Here is a 23,846-nt window from a genome sequence, read left to right as displayed (position 1 = left end):
AAAAAAATTTTTTTTTTTTTTTTTTTTTTTTTTTTTTTTTTTGTGAATAGCCCAACATTCACTGAGAAAAAAAAAAAGAAAGAATATAAGGCAAACAAAATGGAAGCCCGCAAAAGGGAGCCAAACTACAAAAAGGAACTTCAATCAACCACTTTCATATTTCTTTTGTTACTTTACCACCTTGGAGATGCCAAGAAAAAAAACCATATTCATGAAGATGGACAAAGGAACATAAAAGGATACAAGGAGCAATATTTGGTGGGACGCCATTATGAGCATATCTGCAAAAAAAAGAAAATTCTTAAGCATTAGTAGATCTGGAACGAGACTAATGCACCACATAAGGAGATAAAGATGAAAACATGAGGTCACAGTTATTTTATATATATACATATTTTATATATACATATTTTATATATATATATATATATATATACACATATATATATCAAGGGACAAGAAATAGACGTTAGCGATGCTTTATGCCATTGACAGAAGTTACAGAAATAGATAGATATGCTGAAAGGTCCATCATAGTAGATTAGGTCCCAAGAGAACTATCACAGTAGATCCCACGTATTTGATTTATCAAAAGTAAAGTACAAAGAATATTTATCATAAAAGCAAAAAATTAAATTTTACAAGAAATTGATAAAAGAAAAAAAAGATACAAAACATCAAATTTTTCATAATTTTATTGCTCTAGAAACTTGCAGAGATTAAAGACTAAAATATTGTAAACATACCGGGTAAAATCATCGACTAGATTAACAGTAACATTTGGTTTCCAATAGGAAACCCACTCCACAGGACCGTCATCTTTCAGATCAACTTGGTCATCATCAATAACCTTGAGCAACAAAAAGTGTCATTTGTTTCGAATAAGAATGATATTTCTTGAACATTGATCAAGTATTGATTACCATCAAATGAAATCTGTAAAGAAAAATAGAGCAAAATAGAACAGAACAGAAATACTAGTGCAATTTGAATCATTGGATAGATAATGGAAAATACACACTAAAACTATGATCCCATACACAATTATTTCATGTCATTCTACTAAACTCAGACCTTAAATATCCTGGTGCTCATAAGGAGCGTTTGTAATATATCTGACCCCTATCAGAGGTACTTCTGTAGCAATTTAAATGCCAAAAGCATCAATATGCCGTGAAAGTATTTAGTTATACACTTGAACTATATAAGCCCAACCAATCCAATCAACGTGCTTCTCTCCCTGTCACGTACAGTATACGCATCAAAAACAGAAAGTGTGACTAGAATCTTTCTGCAGATTCTAGAGAATCGTCTTTTGGTTTATAAAGATGACTTGGGAGAAAGAATTGTACATGATGATGACAATCTTAATAATAAATGTGATTCTCCTCAAAAGAAGACCATCGTAATCATAGAAAACCCCATTCAAACAAACAACAAGCACATAAAGCATCTGATCGCTCAAGGGTGTGTGGCCTAATTAGAATCTCTTTGCATGACTTTTATATCAGTGAACAAAAGTTATCAAAACACACTACTCAACTACAAAGGAATCACCTCTTTCAGAGTTTCACCAGTATCAGAACCTTCAGAACTACCCAATAAACTCCTCCTTTTACCTGCTTTTGACTTGGGAAAATACATCACGATAGCTGAAATGAATAGAAGTACCATCCTCAAGAGCTTGCATTGCTTGATCATAGATGAAACAGAAAAATCTGACGCTCAAGATAACAAGGAGAGAAATTTGATCTTACGATGTGCCCTTCCAAATGTAGCAAGAGGCTGAAACTCTGGGTCATTGGGGTCTGGAGTGTATCCTGACCGTGCAAAGAAGACATGTGCATACAAGGTTCCATTTTGTTTCAAAGCCTATAAGAAGAGCTATTGCCTCAAAACCCTCTGACATCATGAATGAAAAACGGGACTAAAAAAAACAATATACAGATGTTTCTGCAATAAGTTCAACAGTACCTCAGATGGATAGTACTTGAATGAAAGAGACCTGCTACTTTCTTGCCCCCAAACAGCATAAGGTATACCATTCTCATGCCAAACAAGCGCACCTTCATCTCCAAAGTCATTAAACCTTTCATGCTCAGAAAGATACACCCACATATCCTAAAGGAAATTAATGCAACTGGTAACAGGATCTATCATTAAAAGTAAAAATTAGACAAAAATAATCCATATTTGTCCTACGATGTTAAGAACAGTTAAGTTTTATTATTTACAGCAATAACAGCTTAAATATCAAATCAGGAAACTCCCAGTTCACCAAGAATAATATTCAACAATTGCCTTCAAACCACCATGGTGGCTACTAGAGGTCATTCAGACTAGAGAAGAAAAAGAAGTAAAGAGAGAGAGGGAATGAGTTCGAACTCCAAGGTGGCTGTCGAACTAAAATATAAAAATTCTATGAGTTTCCTAGTACGATTAGGTTGTCGTCACATTAGAATAAAAAAAATGAAATGCCTTCGTTTTTTAACATACACGTTCGTATACATATGAATTGAGTGCAACGAAAATGAACTTCCAATCACTTCAATCTTCAACGACAAACATCGGGAAACATAAGTAACCGACTATGATTTCTAGAGTGAAAAAGCTATTCCATACTCTTCTCAGCATCCAGCAGGCTCAGTTCGAATTTCCGAGAGAAGCATTCAGCATACAAACCAAATATAAATATTCTCAAGGAAATCAAATCCAAAATTGTTCAAACCATTACTCGCAATACAGAACAGGGAGAACAACAAGTACAACGGAATCATCAAACATTCAATTCAATTCCATTATTCAACGACACATTTAACGATCCAAGTGCATACTTACCAGCGGTTCACCCTTCTGAAAGAGATTGGACATTAGAATAGCAGGATCAGAGGGCTTCTTGGGAGCAAAGAATTTAGAAGCGAAGTACCAAAAGACTGCGATCCTTATGATTCCAGTAAGAGACTGAGCGAAGCCTCCTTGTTGCTGTTGCTGTCCGCCTGCTGTTGGTGCTACTGCTGCTCCTCCTCCTCGTCCGCCGGGACCCCCCACCACCGCCGGCGTCGCCATTTCTTCTTCCAGCAAATCTAAGATAGGCACAAAGGGAGAAATTGGTGGTAGAGTTTAGAAGAAGCTTTGGTATTTTATTCCCCTCTTCTTGGAGAACTGCTTTTGGAGGTGAAGGATGCCATGAGATGGCCACGTCACCCACAAAATATAAATATCTCAACTCCATCTATATACATATATCTATATTTTGCCATTTGGACAGCATATTTCTTTTTTTTCTTTTTTTTTTTCCAGCATATTAGCTCAGATTTGTTTAAAAAAAATTGCTTTAAATTTTAAAAAATGATTTAAAATTTTAAAATTTTAAAATGTTTCATTAATACTCTCATATTTTTAAAAAAATTAAAAAAACATTTTTAATCATTAGTACCACGCTTAAAAAAAATATTCATAAATTTTCAAGTAACATAAAAAAGTTTAGACATAATCTATGATATATCAATGACGATTTTCGTCTATATGTTGGTAGTAACAATAATTTGAACTTTATTTTTAAAGGTAATCGCTATTTTAAACATTGGATGAGTATTTTTTAAACGTAGTACTAACACTAATGATATTCAAAAAGATTGAAATGTTTTTTTTTTAAACACGTCCATTTGTAATGATATTTTTTTTTATAATTTTTGGAAAGTTTAAGGATATTAGGTGTTTTTATTAGTTTAGCTTCATTTTTTAACGTTTTCTTATGCTAATTTGAGTATAGTTTTGGAGAGCAAAAATGAACACAATTTATCGATAATTGACTTGTAAAAGGAGTAAAGTTGATGATGATAATAAAATCTCAGTTATAGTTAACCTATAATAAAATTTGTGAATTTGACAAAGTCTACTTTAAAGGGTGTTTCGGGTGCCTAGCAATTTAATATGAAGTTATTCATATTGTGTTTGAAGTGTCTAGTCGTTTAGCTTAGAGTCGTTTAATCTAATACGAAAGTACGATAAAACTCGATTACAGTCATGGCTCGGGCACGCCAAGAGAAAGCTTTGCATGGACCTTGGATTTTATTTTATTTCATGGTTTCTGACTTGTTTTTGTAGGAGATTCCAAAGGAAATAAAGAAAGCAACTCTGGTTGGGCAGACCCATGCATGGACCTTGGAGATGGATGCAAATAAAATCTCTTCTCTCTCGTTGCCTTCTCTTCTTCAATGCTGTTCAGCTCCTTCTCCCCGACCCCGATCGACAGCTTCGACATGATCTTCGACGGTGTCCCGACAGGGCTCGTAATGAAGCTAGGATGATCAGCTCTCGGTGGTGTCCCGACCGGGCTCGTAATGAAGCTAGGAGGCTTGAAATGGGAAAGAGATGGTTTCACAATTTGTAGCTTTGGTCTTGTCAAATGCCTCCTTTCATGCAGTTTGGATGTTGAGGTCGGCCTCTTTGATCCCGCGGCCTTCGACGATGGCAGCGTGTAGCTTTCCGATGGCCCGGTTAGACGTTGCACGATCTCTCGAAACGCGGTCGTGTCGGTTTGGACGAACGTGGTCAAAGGCTTGCACTTGACAGGAGTTTGGGTGCCTGGCTTCTCCATTACGATGATGCCTTGCAGCATTGTTTTGAGAGAGAGAAGAAGAAAGGAAGGATTGTAATTCCCATATGACATTACAACTCATAGGACAGTTAGAACAAACAAACTGTGAAATCAAAATTCCATTACAACCCATATTGTTTGTTTTCTTCACAAGGAAATGCTATTTTTGACCAAATCCTAATTTTGGTCTTGGGTCTACGATGTTCGGGCTCGTAGTATGGTTCGATTTCACGTCTGGTCGAGTGATTTCACGTCCGGTCGAGTGTTCGGCTTCCTTGACTCATCTTCCTCGTGCGAACCACCGCCATTTACAATCGTTCTATTTCGTTGTCATTTGTCTCCATTTCGCTACTGTTCGACTGTCGCACTCCTTGAACAAAGTCTTGTATAGGTAGTAAAAGATGCATTCATTGGATCTCATATTTCGATACTTTCTTCTTACCAAGTTTTCTCCTCTCCTCGTCATATTCAAATTCGATACAAACCCGTAGTGTCATATCCGATCGAGTGTTCAGCTTCCTCGTGTGAACAACCACCACCTACCATCGTTTGAGTTCGTTGTCATTTTTGGACTTTCCCACAACTAACAGATATTTCCCGTTTGGACTAGGTTTTTAAAACACTATCTACTAGGAAGAGGTTTTCACACCCTTATAAAGAATATTTCGTTTTCCTCCTCAATCGATATGAGATCTCACACTAAACCTCTTAGTATACTATTAGATAGGTCGGTCTTTATTAGATCGATAACCAAATTTAGGTTGCAAGTTAATCATCGAGGGTCGTGTTCGTTTAACGCAAATCATTCAATCCTAGTGCATAAAAGACCTCCAAAATAAGCAGAGGAAGTGTTAAAGAGAGATAGAAACAGGTAAAGAAACACAAAAACAAGTCCAACTACATTGAATTATTGAGTAGCACAATAACAAGAAGTGACAATAGAGAGAGAAATTATAGCTTTTAGAGTTTGCAGACCTTTAACCAACAATATATGAACACATTAAGAACTTACTCTTTAAGTCTGCTATGCGGAGGAGGGTGGAGGAGAGCCATAATTATTCAACACTACTGTACACATAACAACGACCAACCTTGACAGTATAATAACAACACCACTTACTCTATGTTATGCTCTGTTTCTAAGTGATCAAGAATTCTCCACTCGCATGCACTTCCTTCACCCTCTTATCGTACTCGTCTTCTTCGTCGTCCTCGTCGTCCTCCTCCTCCTCCTCCTCTTCCACCTCTCCCTTGCCTTCTTCGTCTTCCTCTTCCGTTCCCCATCCAAACCCCTTCACGGTCGTTGACGATGGGGGCGGGTTCCTTGCCTCCCCCACGATCTTCATGATTTCTTCCTCCGTTTGAAGCGAGAAGCTCGGGTGGCTACCCCTTTGGTAATAGATGGCTTGGGCTGATTCTGTCAGTTCCCTTGGCAAGTTCTTTAAGAACCATGGGTGACTCTTTATCTCTTTTAGTGAAATTCTCTGTCGTATCAAGTTCAAAACATCATAATGAAATCGAACTAAACGTAGGATTAGAGGATATATGAACTCGAAAAAGATATCACTTTGGAAGATCTAGAATTTTATCCTCGTGTTAGAACCTATTAAGGATGGTCTAAGGTAGAGAAATTGTATGGGGTGTCGACGTCTGAGGACAAAAGTGAAGCATGTTTTGTTCTCACAGACAATAAACTAGCTGCTAGAAACCCTTTTCAGCTCGTTTCCCGAGACTTCGAGCTGAGAATAATCACTCTATGAGCTAGGAAATAGGACAAACTTCAGATATTTCAAGCAGTTTCACCAAATTTAGAGACACAAAGATGGGTCTTGTGTTTTGGCATCAAATTTCAATGAGAATGGCATGTTATACAGTTCATTAAGACCGATCGAGCTCGCTCCTACGCTACTATTGTACCATTTCACAAGATTCAGAATGTCAAACAAAACTAATGATATGAAGTGAAGGCGATAATTTTATATAGAACTCGAAAATAAGGTAATGATAAGAATATATAATTTTGTGACAGAAAAATACCCTTGATGGATTCGGGACAAAGATGCGAGACAGTAGGTGTCGACAATCTTGAGATATGTGAACGTAGTCGGGTATCTTGTACTGTACAGCCATTATTCGCTGCAGGATAACGGAAAAAAAAATGAAAAAGATGATCACTTTACTAACATTACCATGCAGCAGGGCGAGAGATGAACCTGAATGGTTTTCCTGAAGTTTCTAGGATCATCCTGATCTTCAAAAGGGTAAGCACCAACCAACATAACATAGAGAGTCACTCCACATGACCATACATCTGCCAACTACACACGACGAAACAGAAGATCGAGTCATTTCAGTGTTTGAACAAACAGAATCCGTTTCCAAATCGTTCTAATGATACCGATAACCATACTATCTTGATGCACAATGAGAGCCATGATTTACAATCAAATCTTTGTGCTCAAACTAATGAAAAACAGAAATCTAGGACATAAAACTCGATTATCCCCAAAAAGGAAGGTGTTTCTTGATATAAACGACCGTGAAAACGTGAACGTATCTTGAAAGGTCAAGGAAATTGGAAAAATATGGACATATGTACCTTTCCATCATACTCTCGTCGAGAAAGAACCTCTGGTGCTATGTATGCCGGAGTACCAACAGTTGATTTCGGTCTTGAATGCAACAGCGATGACTACAGAAGAAACGAACAATACGACAGCATAAATACAGAGAAAAAATGAATCAAAGAGCATGTTAACGAGAAATGATCGAATAAATTTCTCATCTTCAAAGACCTTGGAGTAGCCGAAATCACAGATCTTCAAGCGTGGGGCGGGGCTGCCATCTAAAAGGGTATTCTCTAGCTTTAAATCTCTATGACATATTTGCTGCAATGCATCGTGTCAAATAAGATATGGTATAGAATTTTAAAACAAGAAACCATATGAGGCTTAGTTTGCTTTTAATTCTACCATTGAATGGCAATAATTGACTCCAGAAATCAGCTGCTGGAAGAAATATCTTGCCTGTAAAAATAAGATAAGAGAATTACATGACTTCACAAAGCTAGAAATTCTTCTATTATACTCGTAGTCCACCCCACTGGTTCCTAGGAAGGCTCTGCTCACCCCAAAGGTCAATTTCGAGGGATATCAAAGATTTTAAGCCGTGAAGTTTTCGAGCCTTCGGCTTGAATCTACAAATTGGAGGGTATCTCCAAACATCCAACCCATTTTACCTATAACAGCCCAAGCTCACCGGTAGCAGATATTATCTTCTTTGAACTTTCTCTTTCGGGCTTCCCCTCAAGGTTTTTAAAACGCGTCTGCTAGGGAGAGGTTTTCCCACCCTTATAAGGAATGTTTCGTTCCCCTCTCTAACCAATGTGGTGCCTCAAAATCCACCCCCTTTGGGGACCTAGCATCCTCGCTAGCACACCCCTCAGTGTCTGGCTCTAATACCATTTGTAACAGCCCAAGCCCTCCACTAGCAGATATTGTCCTCTTTGGACTCTCCCTTTCGGGCTTCCCCTCAAGGTTTTTAAAACGCGTATACTAGGGAGAGACTTCCATACCCTTATAAGGAATGCTTTGTTCCCCTCTCTAACCAATGTGGTGCCTCAAAATCCACCCCCTTTGGGGGCCTAGCATCCTCACTGGCACACCGCCTAGTGTCTCACTATGATACCATTTTTAACAGCTCAAGCCTACCACTAGCAGATATTGTCCTCTTTGGACTTTCCCAATCGAGCTTCCCCTCAAGGTTTTTAAAACGCGTCTGCTAAGGAGAGGTTTTCACACCCTTATAAGGAATGCTTCTTTACCCTCTCCATCCGATGTGGGTCTCACAATCCACCCCCTTGAGGGCCCAACATCCTCACTGGCACACCGCCTAGTGTCTAGCTCTAATTCCATTTGCAATAGCCCAACCCCATCGCTAGCAGATATCGTCCTCTTTAGACTTTCCCTTTCAGACTTCCCTCAAGGCTTTAAAACGCGTTAGCTAGGAAGAGGTTTCCACACCCTTACAAAGAATGTTTCGTTCTCCTCCCCAACCAATGAGAGATCTCACATTACCACAAGGAAAACCCCTCAGTAATAAAGCTAGTAATCCCTAGTGTATGATAGAGAGAGAGTAGATAATAGACCTCATCTTCACTAAAACGTCCAGCATTGCAAATCCTTTCAAAAAGCTCTCCTCCAGCAGCATATTCCATCACTATAGCCAAATGCGTTGGCGTCAAAACAACCTGCAAATCATAAACCAACTTCAAATCTATTTCTTAATCCAAAACTTGATGCATTTAATAGCAACAGCTTCATCAACACTTCACCAATTGCATGATATTAGATTACAGAAACCTTAAAAAACGTAAGAACTTGCCTCCTTGAAACGAATGATATTGGGATGCCGAAGCGATCGATGGTTAATAATCTCTCTAGCCACATTCTCATCTATCTGTCAATACAACAAAGCATCAAAACCCCCAATTAAGCCATCCATATGATAAACAAGGCTAATCTCAAAGCAACAACGAATGAATTGAATCAAGAACAGAATGAACCTTATGACCACGTTCTATGTACTTCATGGCGACAAGCTCTTTGGTCTCCTTGTGCCTCAAAAGCCTAGCAACCCCAAAATTCCCGGCACCCAAATCCTTAACAACTTCATATTTATCCATTTCTACGCAGAATCAAACAGCGTCCACAAACCCACAAGAAGAAAACAGAACAAAAATCAATAGCAATATAAAGAAAGGGTTTCTAAGCTCATTCGATTCAAAATACCAAATGGGGTTTCGCGATCAGATCTGAAATATACGAAAAAGGGTGTAATACTTATAGAAACTTAAAGAAGTGGAAAGAAAGCACGTGGAATTGGGCTTACAAACACGAAGAAAGCGATTGAATAGAGGGTATGGGAATCCACAAGCACCAGCTAGAACCCAATCACTGCCTCTTCAATTGAAATCCCACCTCGTTTTTCCTTTTGATACTCACTTTTTTGGGGTTCTTTAATATGGGAAGTGTGTTCGGATCTGTAAAAACGCCGTTCGGTGAGGAGAGAAGATGTGGGGGTACCCTTTGAATTTTGGGGTTTTTTTTTGTTTTCTTTTTGAGGGTTCACACTTGTTCTAATTCTAATATCCCCTTCCTCATCACCACCGTTTCATTCCTTGACCTGTGACGGCAGTGCGAGAGAGCTCTTTTTTCTAAAGAAGTTTGCAAAAAGGCAGCCGTGGAATATGATAGCAAGTGGGTGATTCATTGCTTGATTGATTTCATTTCAAGCTAACTTTTTTGGATTATCAATTAAATCCTTTGGGTCTCTCTTGGTTGAAAGTCAACAAAGTCATCCTGGCTTGGCTAGGCTTGGCTTGTAGTAGATGAATTTTAAAGGATAAGCTTCACTTTAAATTTAGTTTAGTTATTTATTATGAAGACCTAATGGAAGATATTTGGAAAGGGAAACTTTACTTTACGATGGTTTTTTTTTAATAATAAGAAATATGTAATGTTATGGGTGAGATTCTTTGAACATTAATAATTAATAATTATCGAAGTGGGTTCGAACGATTCAATTAGGTGGGTCCTAATTTATGAAATGAGACAAGAAGCACTTGATTTAGAAGACGACAACCCAACCAATGTGACTAGGTGGATTGTAGGCTAATTATGTAAACCCGAAACCTGCCTAGTAAACCTAGTTTGATACGGTGAGACCCCATGAGCTAATCTAGAGGTTGGAGGATCAATACCATACCAAATAGGTCTCACCCACTTAGGTGAGATTCAAACGATCACTTGACCAAATTATAATTCACCTAGACTCGTTTTGTATTTGAATTGCCTCAATCAAGTACAAGTACAAGGCTCGAAATCACATTAGGTCAAATAAAGCAACACAAAGTGTGTTTAGTTCATAACTGTAACACAAAATTGGGATTCATAAAAGGCGTAATGTAGTTTTATAAGGCTATTCGACCCTACCTTATTTTTAATTTAAATTTTTTAATATATAATATTAAATATACCAAGAAATTAAAGGGGATGGAGTAGGACTTGGATCACATTTTGGATCCATTCTATACTTTAAAATTTTCAGAACTAAATTAAAATAAAATGGAAAAGTATTTATAAGATTTAAAAAGTGGAGGAATATGGGAGATGAATTATGAGAGCAATAGACAGTTGGTGCCATAATTCAAAAATGATAAGCTCGAAATTCACACTTTCTTTCAAACAGGCAACGTGGTGGCCATGCCATCACCATTTGAATGTGGCATGGAAACGCTCTCTATTCGTGTCTTTCCTAAATCTCCCTCGACGGACACAAAAATAAGGTTACAACTCAATGCAACTTAACCTTAATTTACTTTTAAAACTATTATTAAAAATATTTAACGTTTGTAATCGATATCAATGAGGTGACTTGTAAATATCCAATCGAAAACACTCTGGATTGGTCCAAAAGATCTCTTCAATCCAATCGAATACCATCAGTGTACATACACACTTATTTCGATCCGTATCTGTAGATGTTATTTGCAGTTAGGTCGGTTATAGAGAGAAGAAAAATGGAAAAATAGGACAACAAAAAGTGGATAAAATAAGGGAGATATTGTGAAAGTTAGCGTTGAAAAAGAAACATTGAGGAAAAATGAATAAATATTTGAAAAAATAGTGATAATGACCGTATGTATATTCATCGATATATGTCCAACTTGTGTCCAAATAGATTTGAATACAACATTCCAATTTTATCCTAAATTTGGAATAAACCCAAATTTTGGTTTGACGGCCCATTTTAAACATTAGGGCCCAAAATTTTGATTTGCTTATCAGCCCATTAAAAGCTTTCCCCTAAAAAATAATATCAGGTTCACATATTTTCAAAAATAAATTACAAAGTTAGTACAATTTAATTTAATCTATTTAAGAGATAGGACTCCTTCCTTGTGATTTGACAAAACCTCATAAAGAGTTCATATAAATTAAAACCGTATATAACAAAGGGAGGATAGTAATAATAATAATAATAAGGAGAAGAAGAATGTAGGAATGGAAAGGATTATCAAAGAGATTTGGTCTTGAAGCGGTACAGGAGTTTCTTCTTCTTGGAGGTGGGATTGTGTAGGGACAGGACCAGCTTACCAGCCTCAGAAGTCTTAAAGGTATTTGAAAGAACAGGATCAGACGCTGCTACTACTCTTCTAGGCTTCTCGATTATGACTGTGTACCCTCCGCCTCCTCCTCCCTCTTGGCTCGGCACGAACTCTGTGCCGTACCTCACTTCCCATCCCACCACTCTAACCTCCCACGTAACCACGCATCCCTAGTAAACACACACACACACACACACATCCAAAATTAATTCAAGTATCCAATGTGATGTGGAACACAGAATACGAGATATGATGCTATACTCTTCTGTTTTCTTACAACCAAACCTGAAGAAAAGGGGAAAAACAAAAAACAAAACACAACAGGGAATTTCCAACACCCCATTAAAATAAAGACTCTGAGCCCTCACTCCTCATGCCCCATTTCGTCTGCCATTTCCAGAGAATCCAATGAACAAATGCACATCTTTTAACACAAATATCCCTTTCTTTCTTTCTTTTTTTTTTTTCTTTTTTGATCCAAAACAAATTTATTGTTTACCCTACCTACAATTTTTCCCATTTAATTACTCATCCGAACAAAAAAAAAAAAAAAAAACCTTTAATCCTCACTCTTTCTTGGAATTTAAGGAAAGGAGAAAAGAAAAGACCAACCTGAGTGACTGGGTATTCCACAGTGTGTTTGGCGGAGGGTTTCATCGTAATTTCAGTCACGCTATCACATGTCTCGAACTCTCCATCTTTGCTCATTCCTCCATACTTCACTGGCAGCTCTTGCGCTGTTACGTATCTGTGTGTGTATTATCAACTCAGTATTTTATCCAAATGTTCTTGTAAAATTTAAATTTTGTATTCTCTTCTCTTCCCCAAGAGACTTCCAAACAAAAGAATTCAGAGTTACACCCATTTCGAATCTTCCCACGTTCCCCAATTACAATAAAATATACATATTTTGCATAGAAAAACTTAAAACTCATTTTTCATATACATCGAACCAGAGAATTTAAGAACATTGTCCCTAAATTTAAGGTCAGTAATCGTTTTTACAATTTACAGAAACAAAAAGCTGTAATCAATCCAAATAAGAAGGTACCTGAGAAGGGTCTCTGCAGATTTAGAAGGTCCAGCCAACACAAACTTGCTCTTGCTTCTTTGTGTCATAAATGGACTAATCATTCTATTCACAGCCAAATACCACCAAGGAACATTGATAAACACCTACCCAAATTCAAACCAAAACCAGAATAAAAATCATGAACTATAATCACATCATCATAATCATAACAACATTTGTAGTTGGATTTAGGAAAATTGATTAAAACAAAACCTACCCAGATTCAAAACCAAATCCAAAATCAGAATAGAAAATCATCAACTAATCACATGATAATAATCATAACAATAATTATAGTTGGATTAAGAACCTGTCTGGCAACGAATTCTGGGTAGTTATCTTGGAAGATCTGAACGGCGTCTTTGGTTGCTTGTCTAAGCTCCCATTTTCCCAGCCCTGGTGAGTTCTTGAGATCGTTAACATGAACAATCGTGCAGACTCCACCAGGAGTGAAATCCAGTTTCCGAATGCTTTTTTCCAGAAACTGAATTCTCCACCGGAGAAATTTCTGCCGTTTCTCCTCATCGGAAAATGTCTTCTGATAAAGCTCTCTGTTCTGGAACTCACCGTACACATTGTAACAAACTGGATGTCCTTCTTTGTCTGATCCATGCATAAACGCTACTTTCTCCAAATCGGTTCCTAAATCTTCTTCTAACAGTTCATCGATTTTGAAATCCTTTCTCCATTGGATTGTGTTCTTGATCATCGCGAACGATTCTCTCACTTTGAAATCCCTTGCTCTGAGGAATTTCAGCAATACGACGTCGCTTCTTTCGTCCGCCAGTAGCGGTATCCCCCAAATTGAAACCTCCTCCGGCGCCGCCGAAGTTGGCTCAGAGTTGGCTGCGTTTTTGTCTACGCCTTCCTCCGATGGTGCTGTGGCGGAAACGGCGACGGCAACGACAGTCTCTTCAATTGCCTCGACTGTCTTTGCTCCGTCGTCGTCCACGGCGGTTTCAGTTTTCACTGCGACCAGCACTTTCTCAGCCGCAGGAGGCGTCGTTTCATTTGATTTCTCGGTATTTTCTACTCCCTTATCTTCATTCGTTTCGGAAACTTTAGCTTCGGACTTCAGTGGCTCTTCTTTATTGGAGAGCTTCAGAGCATCATCAATCGGTTCCTCCGTCTTCTCCACCACGGCCTCCGATACAGTATCTTCAACTTTGGCCGGCAATGACGGTGGAGGAGAAGTGAACTCGAACTTGTTAAGCGCTTCCTGAATAAGCTGCTTAAACTCCTCCAAAGCCTTCTTCTCGGAATCCGAAAGATCGGCAACTTTAGTGCTCTCTTCCTTAAAAAAATCAACATCGGCTGTGAGTTTCACACCATCGCCGGACTTCAAAACTTCAGCCTCCGTGGCAGTAGCAACGTCGCCTTGAGGCAGAGTAGCAGCATTGAATGGCTCTTTTTCCGCCGGTTCCGGTAGCAGTGGGAGGTCCTTCCAGTCAGCCTTCTCAGCAAGAGGGACATCGGTGAGAAGAAGTTCTTGGTCAGCCATGGTGGTGGGGAAAGGGAAAGGGGAAGAAATGGAGAAAGTAGAAAAAGGGTTTTAGGGTTGATAGAGAAATGGATATGGCGGTGGTGATGGCGGAGATCGTGGGATTCAGAGAGGGAATTTTAAAGAGTGGGTTAGGAGCTGCGGCGATATGTAACATTCATCATTTGAAACGCAAAAAGAAAAGAATTATATAAAATATAATATAAAGGTACATTAAAGGAAAGTTAATAAATTTTTATTATTATTTATCTAATTAAAGATTATTTTTATTTGTTTAACTACAAAAATTTAGTTATGTATAAGTTAATAACAATTATACATTTTTAATTGTAGGAGAAATAATTAAAAAAAATTATGAGACAATCAAATTGGTGTTATTAATTATTAAATTATTATAGAAGCGAACCAAAAAAAAACATTATTTTATATAATTTAAATATATAAATTTGTATTTGTAAATGGGAGGACGGTAAGGGCGGGGCCCAGTAGCGAGGGAATTCTTTTTTAGTTTTTTTTTTTATTTTTTTAATTTAAAATCAATGAGATGTTTCGTAGGCTGCCATATGGAAGAGACCACAAGCTTTAGGCATAATGATGCGGTGCCGTTTTACAGAAATCTGCCCTTCTCCTTTTTCCTTTTATTTATTTAATTATTTTATTTATTTATGTATCTGTTTGTTTTGGCGTGGGCCGAAAATGATGATGGCCCAACATCAAAATTCATGGACAACTGTATTATATTAAATAATAATAATGAAGACATCATACAAGGAGTTTGTAGAAGATTTTAATATTAAATATTTTATTAAAAAATTTAATATTTCAGAAGGTGATCCTATGCCACTCATTTTAATTTTAGTGAGTTATGTGACCCTAAATTGATATAATCATCCGAAGAATCGAAAATTAGATCAAATAAATAAATAGAAAGTTGGGTCATAACGCCTGGCGCCAGGTTGATTTTGTGCCAACGAACAAACAACATTGTGGAATTTTCCCCATTTGGTTTGTAGGGTCGTTAACACAGCGGCGCAACAAATCGATAACAATGGCAGCAACGGAAAAACAGACAAACCTTTGGAGGTGAGAAACTCATAAATAACCCATTCTGCTTTTTGAATTTGCAACGATCCAATCTTGTTCTTCCCCAAATCTCTCAGTTCTTCATTTACCCCGACACAATCAATCATCATCCCTCTCACTAAAATTCCATTGCGGTTTGAATTCGTCTTCCTCTGTTCGTTCGCTCGACAGGGTTGTGGCCGACTCGCCGGAGACGGAATCTTTCGTTTTCGGCTGTTGCGACGCTCAACAATGCAGTGGCCACAACCTGTCGAGTATTCTACACTAGGTAGGTTCGATGATCACATGTTGGTATGTTACAATAGCAATATAACCCACGAAGGTTCTCTATGGCGGGCCGAGAATCCTGTCGCTACAACTCTCCCTGTATTTGCTCTCCAACTTTGCCTTATTATTTTCTTCTCTCGTGCCCTCATTTTCCTCTTGAGACCCCTGCGCCAACCGCCCATTGTAGCTGAGATTCTTGTAAGTTTCGTTTGATGTTCATGTTTTGGTTATGCCCACTACGTGTTTGATGAAATTCCTGTGAGAAAAGTTGACTTTTGTTTGTTTGTTTGTTTGTTTGTTTGTTTCTGGTGGTGAAGGCTGGGGTGTTGCTGGGGCCGTCCCTACTGGGGCTGACCGATTTTTTTGTGAAATACATATTTTCTTTGAAGAGTTTGTTGCCATTGGAAACTGTAGCGAATTTGAGCTTGGTTTATTACATATTTCTGGTTGGTTTGGAGCTGGACATGGCCCCAATTGTGCGTGCTGGAGGGAAGTCCATTGGCATTGCTGTGCTTGGTCTTCTTCTTCCAATTCCTATTGGAATTGGCCTGCATCACTTGATCAACAGCAACCAGAAAAAACCAAAGATGGGAAATGCCACCGCCCATGGGCCTTTGTTTTGGGGCATTTCCTTAGCCACCACCAACTTCCCAGACCTGTCGCGGATCCTCTCCGACGTTAAGCTTCTGCATTCCGAGATCGGTAGGACTGCTTTATCTGCCGCTATTATCACAGACCTCTGCTCTTGGGTGCTTCTTGTGATCACCATGTCAATAAGTAATGTAGGCAAATACTACGCAGTTTCTTCCACGTTTGTTTTCGTCTGTATGTGCCTTTTCCTCTTCCGCCCTGCACTCAAGTGGCTCGTTCGCGTTAGCAGCAAGGATGGGAACTACAATGAGTTCCATATCTGCTTTGTCATGACGGGCGTCGTCGCGTGCGGGTTGATTACCGACGCATGTGGCTCGCATTCAATCGTGGGGGCATTCATGTGGGGAGTTATCATGCCCAAGGGTGAGCTGAAGGACTTGATCATGGGGAAGGTGGAAGATTTGGTTAAATCAATTCTGATGCCTACGTTTTTCTTGGTGACTGGCCTCCGAGTGGATTTTAGTAGCATTTGTAAAGACTCGGATTGGGTGTTGGTGATGTTGATCGTGTTCTTGGCTACCTCGGCCAAAATTGTGAGCACTTTCCTTGTGGCTATCTTTTGCAACATGCCACCGCGAGAAGGCTTGACTCTTGGCTCACTCATGAATACCAAAGGCTTGCTTGCCTTGATAATCATCAGCGCCGGACGAGATATGCAGGTAATCAAACGATAAGCTTTGTAAACGAATAATGAATCTAAATTGACTGAAGTTTTCTGTGGTTTGCTAGGCTTTGGGTGCTCTCACTTTCACAGTGATGATCATATCTTTCTGGGTAATGACGGCTCTGATTGGACCAACCTTGGCTTTTACCTACAAATCAGTCAAGACATCGAGGAAAAATAGGTACAGAACCATTCAAAGCATCAAACCAGAGGCAGAGTTCCGAGTGGTTGCTTGTGTGCACTCCACCCGCAATGTGTATGGCATCATCCATCTCCTTGGAGCTTCAAACCCCACCAAGCAATCGCCCCTCTTAGTGTTCGCTATTCACCTGGTCGAGCTTGCCGGTCGTGCCACAGCAATGTTGATCGTCCATGGCCAATGCAAAGCCAGCTCTGCCAAAGCCAAGGTCCAGACCGACCACATTATCAATGCGTTCGATAAGTTTGAGAACATGAGCAATGGTGTCACTGTCCATTCCCTCACGGCGGTGTCGCCATATGCCACAATGCACGACGACATCTGTGGCATTGCGGCGGAGAAGCGTGTTCACTTGATCATACTCCCATTTCACAAGCAGCCCACCCTGGATGGCGGATTGGAAGATGGGAACCCCTCAATTGGGCTTGTCAACAACAATGTGATGATGAATGCCCCTTGCTCAGTCGCTGTCCTTGTTGATCGTGGCCTCTCCGCCACCAGCCTCACCGACTCCAGTCGTTCCAACCGCCTGCAACAAAGCTTTGCCCTGTTCTTCATTGGTGGCCCCGACGACAGAGAAGCTCTGGCTTACGCATGGCGAATGTCGGAGCATCCAGGCATCCTGGTAACCGTCGTAAGATTCCTCCCTGGAGACGAAGTCAAAGAAATGAGCATAACAGACTTCCCTGGAGAAGAAAACGTCGAGATTCTTACAGCCATAGCAGGAGCAGAGAAGGAGAAGGTGATTGACAACGATTATATACAAAACTTCCTGCTGCAAATCTCAAGCAACCCATCAATCGGATACGCAGAAGTGGCGGTGAACAACGGGGATGAAACGCTCAAGGCAATCAGCACACTGGAAAACGAGTTCAACCTGTACATTGTTGGAAGGGGCAGAGGGATGGTGTCTCCACTAGTGTCGGGGCTGTCGGAGTGGAGCGACTCACCAGAGCTGGGGGTGCTGGGGGATGCGCTGGTGACGTCGAGCTTTGCGACAAATGTGTCACTGCTGGTTGTGCAACAGGGGTGTATGGATGCGGAGGAGAGGGGCGAGAAGTTTAACGATGCGTTCATGGCGGAGCAGTATGGCGGGCAGGGGGCATGGCAGTCGCCAATGATGAATAATAATGGGGATGGAGAGTTTGGTCTGTTTGTGAACCAGAAGGAGAATCAAGTGAATGAGGAGGAAGACGAGGAGAAGGGGAAGGGGAAGGAAGGCCATTATCAACCAAATGGAGCCATGGTTTACCCGACTAAATTGTGAAGCAAATTGTTGGGGTCTTAGCTTAACTTCACTTATCAAACCATACTACTCTTCTTGTTCCTTCTCTTCTTAATTTTGTTTAGTCAATTATTCTTTGGTTAAATGAATGAAGTTCTAAATGTTTTAGTTATCCTATTTTAATTATCTTGAAACATGAAAATCAAGCTTTTGTCGAGTTGGATTCGAGCTTTTCTAAATTCATTAGACTACGAGTGCGAGAGATGCACGTTTCGAGGTGTCCTCAGATCGGCTTGATGCGAGATGGGTTTGGACTTTTGCCCAATTTGCCTTTTCATTTGTGCCCAATCTCACTCATTAGAAAACCTTTGTTCGGCCTCAGTTATTTTCTATCTTTTTGGTTTTGATGTGAAGTTGACGGCGATATGTTTGTTCCTCAATAAAAATAGTGAGGTCAGCGTCGAACTAGCTTCTGACCTATGCTTCCCTTTAGATATGAGGTCACCTACGCCTCATTCGAAGTAGGGACGATTGTGAAAAAATAGAAGGTTTGTTCTTAAGTCTCTTGTGGGTGGTCGTACTCGAACTCTCCCTCATCCAAGGTAGCTTCATCACTGGAAGGATGATTGTGGTATCCGGGTCCATCTTTTCCATCATCTCGCTCGTCGCATTTTTTTTGTTGAGTTGTTTATGCTTTTTGTTATTATTTTCATTTTTCTTTACGAGTTTGTGGTTGAAAATATTAATCTCGATAATCAACTCACATTTTTTGGCCATTCCGGACGGATACCGCAGGTAAAATGGACACCTCTAGTTTGACCTTCGGCACGCCGAAAAAGGCCGATGATGGAGGAAAATTTAACAACGGGCCTGGCCCAAATAGAGAGATGCTAATTCTGTATAATTTGAGGGTTTTATTTTATTCTATTCCATGTGTTTGTTCTTTAATTTTGAACCACACTTTGTTTCTTACCTTTTGCTGTTAAAATAGATGGAATCTTAGTACACAAACGCTTTAACCTATAATTATTATAAACTCACAAACAAATCTCTAAATTCTCCAATTTGATCCGCACCCAAAACTTATTTAACCCAAATAAAAATAAATTAACATATATCTAACGAAACAACGCGTGCTCGTGTGTTGAGGGATGCGAGCCATTGGTGTGCTCAAGCTTAGACATGCACACATCGTTGTGGAATTCATCTGTACCGTAGAGCAACGTGCATATATTCTCACTATGGTCCTAGCAAGCTCGGGGTGAAGAATTTCGAGTCATTAAACTTGACTTGTTCAACACCAAACATTAAACATCGTGTTGGAATTATGACATGCGTCGGTGACGTGATGCAACGTTAACAAACCATTAGTAATGATATTAAATGGATTGATTTGATCACATGGCCTTCAACAATTATATATAACATGTGATTTTGATTAAAAAAAAATGTATTCATGAACCTACAAGTAATTAGAATATTGAAAACAAATCTCTTGTGATTTCAGTCCATTTGGTTTGGGGAGGTCTTTTGGGTGACCCATTAGGGTTTCCAAAGGACACTTGAAATCACCCTTATCCTTTTAGGTTATGTATAATATATAAAATAGTGTCCTTGTTGTTCGATCACGATGTTGTGTACGAGGACTATTAACGGGTCCCCAACTATTTTTTAGCAGTGAATTTGTCTAGTTGGCAAGTGCGAGGTCGCTCCCCTCGTACTTGTGATTATTGTATTGCATGGAAACTACTAGAGATGCTTACTAATCAGTATAAGTGAATTATCTAGACTGACAGGGTCCGTATACCTACACCGAAGTTGGTAGCCATGGGTCATGCCTTACGTGATATGAACTCACATGGTTCGTCACTCTTTACATGTATATGTTGTGATTCTATTAGAATCGTGTAATAGCCCAAACCCACTGTTAGCAAATATTGCCCACTTCAGTCGCACGGTTCTAAAACGTGTCTGTTAGAGAGAGGTTTCCACACCCTTGTAAGGAATACTTCATTCCCCTCTCTAACCAAGGTGGGGATCTCACAATCTACCCCCTTGGGAGGATGCTGACTCATCGCTCGGTGTCTGACTCTAATACCATTTGTAAAAATCCAAGCCCACTGCTAGTAGACATTGTCTGCTTTAACCCGTTATGTATCACCATCAGTCTCACGATTTTGAAACGCGTCTGCTAGGGAGAGGTTTCCACACCCTTGTAAAGAATGATTCATTTCCCTCTTCAACCAATGTGAAACCTCACCGTTCGTATCCTACATAATGAAAGCACACATATGGAGTAACTTTACGTGGGTACCAAATTTTACTAGAGTCGTGTCTTGACGATATAACATTCGGGACAAAGATAGTGACTAAGGTCACTCTTAAATTACCAATAATTACAATTTACAATGAAAGATTGCCTCCAATCCCAAGAATTCAACCACTTTTTTTTTTTTTAACTTTAACCTTATCTTATCATTACAACCTTTCCTTTTCTAATTTGAGGGCTTCCCGAACGTTAGTTTTACTCCTGTAAAAAATGTTTCGTTCTCCTTCTCAGCCGATGTGAGATCTCATAATCCACCTTTTTCAGGGCTCAACGTTTTCGTTGGCACTCGTTTCTCTCTCCAATCGACGTAGTATCTCATAATTCACCCTCCTTCAAGGCCCAGCGTCCTCGCTGGCACTCGTTCCTCTCTCCAAATAATATAGAATCTCACAATCCACTCTCTTTTGGGGCTCAGAATCCTCGTTGACACATAGCTCAGTGACCGATTTTGATACCATTTGTAGCAACCCAAGCCCACTATGGTAGAGATTGTCTGCTTTGACCTGTTATATATCGTTGTCAGCCTCACAGTTTTAAAACGCGTCTGTTAGGGAAAGAATGTTTCGTTCTCCTCCCCAACCGATGTGGGATCTCACACGATAGGACTCATTTGTTCAATTTATTTATGAAGTAGCGTATTTCAAAAGAGGGGCGAAAGAAATATTGTAATGTTTTTGACTGAATAAATAATAAATAAGAGGGTGAAGGTTTATATTTATAGTTAAATAAATGCAATTTAATAAACCTAATTAATTAATTTATTAATTTTTTGAGTTCAAATAGTTATAAAATAATTAGTTAAACAAAACTTGCCCTTTTTCTATAATTAAAGAAATAACGGTATTCAAAATTCACACTTTGGTTTACAATAATTAAGACCAAAAAAAGTCTACCTTTTTTTATTAATTTTATTTTTTTTATTTTTCAGATAATTGTACTTTTCAAACTTTAAACAATATACCAAAAAAAATTAAAATGTTTATTTTATTTTTTGTAACGGAAAGGACTAAAATAGAAAATACATAGATATATAGGGACTAAAATAAAATATACCGTATAAATATTATTTTCACATTTTTTATTATCCCTTGTTTATATATATTTTTTTAAATTAAAAAATTAAAAAATTAAAAATTAAAAATTAGGTTTTATTTTTGAAATTTAATTAAGAATTCAAATATTTTATTATTAGAATAAATACCAAAAATTAAGAACCAATATTAGAATATATATATATATATATGTTAACATATATAGAGACTAAAATAAAATATACCATATAAATATTGTTTTTACATATTTTATTATTGGCTATTTATATATGTTTTTAAGAATCAAACAAAATTTTAAAAATTGAAAATTAGGTTTTATTGTTGAAATTTAACTAAAAATTCAAATATTTTATTAAAGAAGATTAAATTCGAGAAAATACCAAAAAAAAATAATAAATAAAAAATCAATATTAGAATATATATATATTTATTTATTTATTTATTTATATTTTTTTAAAAATATATGGAAACTAAACTAAAATATACTATATAAATATTATTTTCACATATTTATATTTGTTTTTAAAAATCAAACAAAATTTTTAAAATTAAAAATTAGGTTTTATTTTTAAAATTTAACTAAAAATTCAAATATTTTATTAAAGAAGATGAAATTCGAGAAAATACCAAAAATTAAGAACCAACATTAAAATAGATAAATATATATATATTTAAAAAAAAAGGTAAATATTAGAAAGGCCTAATAATGGGTGTAGCTGTGCGGGTGCAACCAATTATAAGGTTGATTAAGGGAAGGAAGAGGGTTGAATTAATTATTGTATATTATATAGTTTCCATAAGATATGATTTGGCATTCAGATCTTTTGGGAATATTTACCAATTATTTATATAACATTTCATCAACTTGTCCCTTTTATTAATACTTTTATTATTATTATTTTATTCATTTTCAGATTTGGATAATAATGGAATAATCATTCACAACCCTAAACTTAGTTGTCACTACATTTATAAACTTTGTTTAATTAGATGCATTTAATTTGCCCTCTACTTTTAAACACCTCATTTTAAGCCATGTTATGATAGCTACCGATATACAACCGCTGAATATATGAGGAACCACGAGAATTCTCGGTGACTAAACTCTTTCTCATTTTTATATTACAATGTCAACACGAGCGTAATTCTGTCTGTCAACTCCTTTTTTTTTTTTAGTATAACAAATGGGTATGAGATGTTTGAAGCTCCGAGATCAAAATAATAGCCCATCATGTACTGTCATCAGTCTCACGGTTTTAAAACACATCTATTATGGAGAGGGTCTAGCTCTGCTTGTAAATAATAGCCCACCGCTTGTAAATATTGTCTGCTTTGGTCCAATCTACTATACAAAGAGTCTAGCCCTACTTTTAACATTTGTAGATATTGTCCGTTTTAGCTCGTTATGTATTGTTGTCAATCTCACGATTTTAAAACGCATCTGTTAGAGAGAGGTTTCCACACTCTTGTAAAGAATATTTCGTTCCACCCCAAATTTTGAATCCGAGACATGAGACGTTACATAATAATATTTATAATAAATAATTAATTTTTGTTTATTGATGGAGTTGGTTCAACGAGCTAATTAGGTAGGGATTTACATTTATGAATAGATTTAATTAAAAATTAATATAAATGTCAACAACTAGCATCTTATCCTTTCAATAGGTGCGAAAATATTAGTTTTTGACCCATAAATTTTTAAAAAAATTATGATTTGACTTTATATTTATTTTGTTATTATACGACTTTTAGTTTCACAAAAATTAGGGTTAACCTGCCCAAAATATATTATAGACGGATATGACTAGTAGTCAATTCTTCCTACCCTAAGTTATATATGCTATTTCAGCCGTTGTTTTCAAATGTAATTCTTCGCTCACGTCTTTTAAAACATTTCTCGCAAATGTGACTCAAGGCTCGAGCGTACGCTGACATTGTCCGCGAAATCCAAATTTCTTACGGTCGACTTGTTCGCTAGGTTAGAACAAGTGTCGCACAACCGCTTGCTAGTTGCTGCATGAGTGCGGCTGTA

At 38.0% G+C, this 23,846-nt stretch overlaps 5 protein-coding genes across 8 annotated transcripts in view; 1 reads left to right on the top strand and 4 right to left on the bottom strand.

Annotated features, from left to right (window-relative positions):
* The window catches only part of LOC111432571 (cleft lip and palate transmembrane protein 1 homolog), a 12,448-nt gene extending 9,301 nt beyond the window's left edge, over positions 1 to 3,147 (bottom strand). For 2 of the 4 annotated variants that reach the window (XR_002708653.1, XR_002708654.1), the window contains exons 1-6: positions 2,839 to 3,147; positions 1,975 to 2,121; positions 1,758 to 1,872; positions 1,558 to 1,652; positions 747 to 850; positions 244 to 281 (exon numbers count right to left, since the gene is read on the bottom strand). Coding sequence is in view for 2 of the 4 variants with exons in the window: in XM_023069520.1 (XP_022925288.1) it covers positions 244 to 281; positions 747 to 850; positions 1,558 to 1,652; positions 1,758 to 1,872; positions 1,975 to 2,121; positions 2,839 to 3,066 (727 nt within the window). In the remaining 2 variants the exon portion in view is untranslated. Of the gene's footprint in view, positions 1 to 243; positions 282 to 746; positions 851 to 1,557; positions 1,653 to 1,757; positions 1,873 to 1,974; positions 2,154 to 2,838 lie in introns of all 4 variants that reach the window. The other 2 variants (XM_023069520.1, XM_023069521.1) reach the window with 2 other exon arrangements.
* A 934-nt stretch (positions 3,148 to 4,081) lies between these two features.
* On the bottom strand, positions 4,082 to 4,660 carry LOC111432521 (VQ motif-containing protein 31-like). Its single transcript, XM_023069445.1, has one exon. The coding sequence runs from the start codon at positions 4,619 to 4,621 to the stop codon at positions 4,082 to 4,084; it is 540 nt and encodes a 179-aa protein (XP_022925213.1). The 5' UTR covers positions 4,622 to 4,660.
* An 816-nt stretch (positions 4,661 to 5,476) lies between these two features.
* LOC111432458 (serine/threonine-protein kinase SRK2H-like) lies at positions 5,477 to 9,834 on the bottom strand. Its single transcript, XM_023069350.1, has 10 exons — positions 9,491 to 9,834; positions 9,165 to 9,286; positions 8,984 to 9,058; positions 8,748 to 8,849; positions 7,573 to 7,626; positions 7,396 to 7,488; positions 7,200 to 7,292; positions 6,814 to 6,918; positions 6,638 to 6,736; positions 5,477 to 6,084 (listed from the first exon to the last, which is right to left on the bottom strand). Exons 2-10 carry the CDS (start codon positions 9,282 to 9,284, stop codon positions 5,740 to 5,742), a joined length of 1,086 nt encoding a protein of 361 aa, XP_022925118.1. The 5' UTR covers positions 9,285 to 9,286; positions 9,491 to 9,834; the 3' UTR covers positions 5,477 to 5,739.
* Positions 9,835 to 11,559: 1,725 nt separating this feature from the next.
* LOC111432551 (patellin-3-like) lies at positions 11,560 to 14,497 on the bottom strand. The gene is made up of 4 exons (XM_023069491.1): positions 13,151 to 14,497; positions 12,820 to 12,944; positions 12,381 to 12,516; positions 11,560 to 11,938 (listed from the first exon to the last, which is right to left on the bottom strand). The coding sequence occupies exons 1-4, from the start codon at positions 14,339 to 14,341 to the stop codon at positions 11,678 to 11,680; spliced, it is 1,713 nt and encodes a 570-aa protein (XP_022925259.1). The 5' UTR covers positions 14,342 to 14,497; the 3' UTR covers positions 11,560 to 11,677.
* Positions 14,498 to 15,309: 812 nt separating this feature from the next.
* On the top strand, positions 15,310 to 18,602 carry LOC111432300 (cation/H(+) antiporter 15-like). The gene is made up of 4 exons (XM_023069113.1): positions 15,310 to 15,424; positions 15,596 to 15,889; positions 16,009 to 17,001; positions 17,072 to 18,602. Exons 2-4 carry the CDS (start codon positions 15,656 to 15,658, stop codon positions 18,470 to 18,472), a joined length of 2,628 nt encoding a protein of 875 aa, XP_022924881.1. The 5' UTR covers positions 15,310 to 15,424; positions 15,596 to 15,655; the 3' UTR covers positions 18,473 to 18,602.
* The last annotated feature ends 5,244 nt before the right edge of the window (positions 18,603 to 23,846 follow it).

The sequence above is a fragment of the Cucurbita moschata genome, unplaced genomic scaffold (genome assembly GCF_002738365.1).
Source record: "Cucurbita moschata cultivar Rifu unplaced genomic scaffold, Cmos_1.0 Cmo_Scf00038, whole genome shotgun sequence".
NCBI lineage: Eukaryota > Viridiplantae > Streptophyta > Magnoliopsida > Cucurbitales > Cucurbitaceae > Cucurbita > Cucurbita moschata.
The sequence above is the reverse complement of the archived record's forward strand: the minus strand, read 5'-3'. Positions and strand labels throughout refer to the sequence as shown.